The sequence below is a fragment of the Echinops telfairi genome, unplaced genomic scaffold (genome assembly GCF_000313985.2).
Source record: "Echinops telfairi isolate 266 unplaced genomic scaffold, ASM31398v2 ScPeMD7_18;HRSCAF=68, whole genome shotgun sequence".
NCBI classification, from domain to species: domain Eukaryota; kingdom Metazoa; phylum Chordata; class Mammalia; order Afrosoricida; family Tenrecidae; genus Echinops; species Echinops telfairi.
In genome coordinates, this window is record NW_022103915.1 from 76,253,148 (window position 1) to 76,260,053 (window position 6,906).

At 37.8% G+C, this 6,906-nt stretch overlaps 1 protein-coding gene across 1 annotated transcript in view; it reads right to left on the reverse strand.

The window, feature by feature from the left end:
* Positions 1–6,906, reverse strand: part of SCFD1 (sec1 family domain containing 1) — a 106,862-nt gene that overhangs the window by 59,021 nt on the left and 40,935 nt on the right. The window contains exon 10 of the mRNA XM_045287652.1: positions 6,300–6,399. Within this exon, the coding sequence (XP_045143587.1) occupies positions 6,300–6,399 (100 nt within the window). The remainder of the gene's footprint in view (positions 1–6,299; positions 6,400–6,906) is intronic.

A 6,906-nucleotide genomic window follows, 5' to 3' on the forward strand; every position in this document is an offset into this window, starting at 1 on the left:
CCTCTATACATACCCTTTGAACCCTAGTTCTTTTCTCTATTTCCCTTTACTTTCCTCTTGTCCCACTATCATGGTCAGCCTTCATTTGGGTTTCAGTGGTTTCTCTCGGTTACATTGCCCTTATTGAATCCCTACCAGGCCTCTCGCACCCTCCTTGCCACTGATTTTGGATCAGTTGTTGCTCCCCTGTCCCTGGGCTGATCAGCACCACCTCCTTACCCCCCCCCATTTTCCAAATTTTTAAGGCAAACACAGTCAAAATAAAAAGTGAATTGTAATTTCAAGTCAACATTTCCTATCTAGAACATTTACTCCATCTTGTGGAAGAAAAGAGTATAAAAAATTGTCCAGTTATGACAAAATATCAAAAACAGCACTTTTAATAACAAAAACATGGCACAATTACAGCTCATGACATCTCATTGTTCACATCTAGAAGTGGCATTAAAATTAATGAACAGGATTCCATCAATGTGAATTGTGTAATTTATTACAAGCAAATACGTCAAAGTCATTCATTTTGTAAGACTGAAATATTAATGCTTCTGAGAAAAGATTACTTAAAGAATAATATGGAATCTGAGAATCCACCCTAAAAGAGTAGCTAGAGATGTGTATTGCTCTCTTAGAGCAACAAACAACCAAAATAGCAGAAATAATAGTGCTAGTGTCCAACAACAGGGAATCTAATACTCCAAGCTCCAGTGTTTAGCATTATGCCTGGTAACCAACAAACACTTAATTGTTGAGCTGAATTGTGGGAGGATATAAGGTTGTTCATAAACTTATACAGAAATACAGAAGATTTGGGGGGGGGGCGTGCGGGGAGGGAGGGGAAAAAATGAAGAGCTGATACCAAGGGCTCAAGTAGAAAGAAAATGTTTTGAGAATGATGAAGGCAACAAATGTAAAAATGTGCTTGACACAATGGACGGATGGATGGATCGTGATAAGAGTTGTATGAGCCCCCAATAAAATGATTAAACTAAAAAAAAAGAAATAAAAGATTAAAATAAAAACAAAAATCCTATAATTTACTTCCATCTTACTATGTTATTTACTATTTTTAAAAGGATTCTCAGGATCAAAGGCTGCAAGGAAGGATATAAAAGTTTATTCTAAAAATTCATTTCATAGTCCTTCCTATTCTTTTTTTTAATCGTTTTATTAGGGGCTCATACAACTCTTATCACAATCTATACACACATCAATTGTGTAAAGCACATTTTGTATATTCATTGTCCTTATTATTCTTATTGCACTCTGTATTAGTGAAAACTTCATCAAAGACCTTCTCTAGACCTGTCTGTTTAACCTTGTTGCTGCTCTGGGTTCTATTTCTCCATTTTAAATCCTGACAATGTGTATGTGCCATGGTTACTCATGCATATGCTTTATTTCCCTCACTGCAAGAATCACATTCTTCAATTTACTCACTCATATTCAAGAGGGAGCCCAGGAACTCTTCAAGAGAGAAAGAACCCCCAGATCTCTCTGCTCTGGAGAGCCTCCACTGGCCTCTATTACAGCACTGGTAGGAATGAAGAGGCAATACTTGAAGTTTAGGTTGGTTCTCATTTAGCAATCTAGCCCTTACCAACTCAATCTAACTTATACCAAAACTATTTTATTAAGTTCATTAATTCCACAGACATTTTTGGATCCCATTTTTCATTCTTACCCAACGACTAAGAACTTTTCTCTCATAATCTTTAGATCTAATGCTCAATCACCAGCAAGTCTCCTATTCTCAGTTTCTCCCTCAAACTGCTTGTACTTTTGTGCTCCAACTCAACTCCACTTGGCTGGCAACCTCTTACCGCCACCTCAGATGATAGCATTCTTTAGCCCAGTCTCAGTGGGCTTAGGGCTGGGGGGCTTCCTTCTGATCCCATACCTTTTATTTGCCTTCTCTAAAACAACCCGTTTTGAACAGCCCATATCACTGGTTCTCACTTCCATTTTTGCCTCCTCCATCTAAGGTGTATGTAGCAATATCTGAAGTCACTTTGGAATACTGAAGGAGTATCTGATGGCAATTAACAACAAGGCAGAAGCCAGGATGTTGTTAAATCAGGGTAACCCTAAAAAAATAGAGATAGATAAATAAATAAGGCCCCAAATTAAAAATAAAAAAAAGTGTGTGTGTGTCCAAATGCCATTAGTGCTAAAGTTGAGAAATCCTAGTCTTTGCTGCTCACATACACCTCCAACAGACAGTCTTTTCTCTGGCACCATTACCTTTTCTCTTGATCATTTCCACTGGTAAACAACTATGTTACATTATCTCCCTTTAAAAAATCCTGATTTCATACCTCTTTCAGCAATCACCCCCTTTTCTGTCTTTTAACTGGTCTCATTTCTTCCCTTGGGTCCTCAAAAATCTCTTTTCAATATGGCAGTTAGTGACATTCTTAAAATGTACACTAGGTTTAAATTACCATATATACTTGAGTATAAGCCGACCCGAATATCAGTTGATGCACCTAATTTTACCACAAAAGCTGCATTAAAAATGTGCTGAAAAACTCACCTTATACACAAGTATAAATGGTATTTGCTCAAAACTGTATATGGCTTCCCATTTCCCTTAAATTAAAAGCCAATGTGCTGACAATGGGCCTTCAATATCCTTTACCATCTTGCTTCCCATGCGTTCTTTATAAAGCAAAACTCCTTCAGGGTTGTCCTTTATTGCTCTCCGTCCCTTCTCTCTTATATCCTCTTTAGTGTTTTGTCTGTATACTATGGAAACTGCTTTCGTAAAGTCATTAATCATCTCTATATTGTCACATGCAATCATGTCTCATCCTCAGTATTTCTCCTTGTTCATCCCTCTTTCCTATTTGACAGTTAATTCCCTGGTTTCTATAGTTGCCATACTTCACTAGTTGCTTTATCCTATACACTGCTGTTCCCTACTCATTTCCCGGCCCTCTAAATTTTGAAAAGCTTGATGGTTCAGTTTTTGGAACCCTTTTCTATTGTTTTGGTGATCTCATGCTGTTTCTTGGTTTTAATACTACCATATGTATATGGACCATCTAGAAATTTATTTCTCTAGCCTAGCCTTTCTCTTCAACTCCCTACACGTAACTACCTACTCAATATATCCAGTTGGATATCTTAATAGGTATCTCACACTCACCATGCCCAGTACTAAACAGCTGATTTTCCTCTAGAACCCACTTTCTTCCATACCTTCTCCATCCCAATAAATAATTACATCTTTCCATTAGCAAAAGCAAAACCCTGAATGGCTCTTTTGCTTATATCCCAAATCTAATACATCAGCAAATCCTATGCCTGCATTTAAAGGATAATCACATCCTGGAGCAAGCCATCATGTGTTGCTATAATAATTCCCACAACCTTTTAACTAGCCTTGTTTCTTCCCTTGGCTCACCAAATCTCCTTTCAATATAGTAGTCAGAGTGATATTTGAAAATATGTTGGATTTTAATTCTTTGCTCAAAACTGCGTATGGCTTCCCAGTTCCCTTAAATTAGAAGCCATTGTGTTGCCAACGGATCTTCAATGTGCTATACTAGCTTACTTCCCATGCTCTCTTAAGCCTCTCTTCCTGCTAGTCTTTCCCTGCCTTCACTTTGCTTTAGCCACATCAGCTGCCCTGCCACCTTTCAAATCTATCAGGTACCATTCTGCCTTGTATTTTTGACATGATTATTTTCTGCCCATGATGACTCATGGCGATCCCATGTATTGTTAGTACAGAACTGTGCTCTGTAGGGTTTTCAGTGGCTGATTTGGGGGAAATAGATTGCCAGGCCTTTCTTCCAAGCATCTCAGAGTGACTCTAAAACGCCAAGCTTTCAGTTGGCAGCTGAGTGCATTAATTGTTTACATCATGCATGGACTCTATTTCTCCAATACAGCTACATAATCACTATGTCACCTTGTTTAGATCTTTCCTCAAGTCACCTTATTAGTGACGTCTTTTATACCAAAGGTGATCTAGCTCACCATTCTCACATTATTTTCTACCTTCTAATATACTGTATTTTATTTACCCTCTGTCTTTCCTACTAGATTGTAAGCTCCTGAAAGAGAAATATTTTAAAGTTTGGATTATTCCTAAAACCAGTGTCTAGAACAGTGCTTGTCAAAAAGTTGGAACTCAAATACTAGTTGAACTTTGTTTCTCTTCTCTAGCCTCTTGTGTGGGAAAAAGAAAAGCTATTCCCCAGGTTGTCCCCCCATAATATATGCCAAACCATAGTCACTGACTAACACACTTGGAGGTCAACTGCTTAAAGGTTATCTGTCTGAAGGTTGACAGTCATCTAAGGCAGTGGTTCTCAACCTTCTTAAGGCCTCGACCCTTTAATGCAGTTCCTCATGTAGTGGTGACCCCCACCCACCCCACCCCCCCGCCCCGCAACCATAAATTATTTTCATTGCTACTTCATATCTGTAATTTTGCTACTGTTACGAATCGGTGACCCCTGTGAAAATGACATTCGAGCCCCAAAGGGGTTGCAACCCACAGGTTGAGAACCGCTGATCTAAGGCCTTAGGCCCTATTGTCTGATAAAGATAATGGATTGATCCCCTGAAGGAGAACAAAAAGACACCTAAGGTCAAGTCAACTCAGGGACGACCAAGGTTAGGCTTCCATCTTGACTCTGGAGCCTGCCTATCTTGTTATGTGTATGCCTTCCTGTATATGCCTGTGTATGCCTGCTGTATAAACCCTTCCTGTAACATATGTGGTTACCTGTAATTAGGGGGACTGGCATGCCCCTGGAGTGTATATAAACCTTGGTTGGAAATATATTCTCTCTCTGTGTGCAGATCTGGCTCCTGAAGTCATGATGATCCCAGAGGCGAGCACTTGCATGCTTTATCTTGTCTGATGTCTCTTTAATTTTACCCCTCAATTACACAACTGCCCTTGGACCCATTCGATTGTGGGGGCTGGCACCCCACACTCTTCCTTGATCTCCTACTTTTATACTCTGCTACTCATAGGCCTAATTCAGTAACTGGTCTCTTGATTCATCTTGGTGTCTCTCCTGATTGGAGTTGAATACTATGTATTTTTTCCTAGACCTTCATCCTAGAATCAAAATATAAGACCCTAAGATAAGGAAGTATGTCACAACAACTGCTAATTTCTAGGAGTAACAAATTTTACTAAATATTTTAGGGTAAACATAACCTGAGTTTTAAAGAAGTATTATGAAACCTTCTATTATATGTCTTTCCTTTGTATGTATTTCAGAGGTTTAGCAATTATAATACATAATCCCTAGTGGCCCGCACTAAGGGTTAGAAAACTAGACTACTAGTCTAGACAGAGCCAATGATTTGAGTCCAGATCATTAACTTGTCTCTTGAGTTTTTCTATTATCAAATGGGGCTTGTTCTGGTCCTAATAAACAGGGCTTTACAAAAGAGTAACTTATGTAAAGATTTCATCGCCTTTGAAGACTGGAGAAGCCCTGGTGGCATAGTGGTTATACTTTAGGTTGCTAACTGCAAGGTCAGCAGTTTGAAATAACCAGTTACTCCCTGGGAGCAAGACCTGGCCTTTTCACTCCCGTAAAATATTATAGTCTCGAAAAGTCCCAGGGGCAGCTCTTCTCTGATCCACAGGGTCACTATGAGTCGGAATCAACTTGAGGACAGCGAGTTTGATTTTTGAAGATTGGGGCTGTGTTATAGTATTGGTGCATGTTACATTCTCTACACTATCAACACTGAATAAATGAATATATGCAGATGTAAACACAAACTTTTGCTGTAAGGATAAAATTAGATCATTCAAAGAAAATAAAAACATGATATAAAATAGGGAAAAAACAAAACACTAGGCAAGTGTTTGTAGACAATTCAAGTTTGTAGATAACTTCTATTATCTTTTAATTCCATTTCTCATGAACTTTTTGACATCCCTTCAGATTTACTTTTACTATGAGACTTAGTTGATTCCCAAAGAAGGATAAAAGTTATAGCTTCTTCCCCAGGGAAGGAACATTTACTTAGTGATAATGAAAAATTAAGAAAAACAAAAAAAGAGGTACTTGTATTTTCTATTCCCCACCCCCAATCATTGCCAGTAATAACCAATGAATTACCCTATCACTTAAAGATCATATATTTAGAACACTGAGCTTCAGTGCTTTACTATTCCTTAGCATCTACGTTCAGTGATAGCAAATTCCCATCACTTTTTGTTATTTCTCAATTCTCATATTGGTTTTTCTATAGTCATGTTAATTCTAAATGTGCAGTTACTGTATTTCAGTAAATAAGTGCTATATTTAACTTCTTACCAGAACATCATGCACCAAAGCTTGATATGTCCAAGTATGGTGTAAAGGTGTTGCCAAATCTATATTTCTGTCAACAAGGACTAATAAAGGCCTTTGGAAGCTGTAAACATATTTAGAAATACATATATATAATTGCTGATAGCAGGATAAACATAAAAAATTACCTAATACTTTCTAGTATATGTCAATTTTTATCTGAACAATATTTATGCTAACATTGAAAAATTCCACAATACTTTGTTTTACAGAAAAAAATTCTAGTTCAGTGAAGAAATGCTTGAGACTACATATAGCCTGTGTGTAATGCTAGATTTTACCAAAAGAGCTTTCCTAGAAAAAGAAATGTTAAAAAATATGTTTGCAGAATTAAAATAAGAGTTAAGCTGTGTCTACTCAGAGATACAGTACAGTGAACCCTCGCCACTTCGCGCTTCGACTTCCGCGGCTTCACTCTACCACGGTTTCTGCGTAACAGCGCATGCTCTGTCATTACTGCCACTGATTGGCTCATACTGTACAAGCTTGATGCCATAAATAATATAATAAATAATAAATGATCATTGTAACGTCCAAAATGTTTTACTGTATTTTCCCTTTTTCGTTTAAT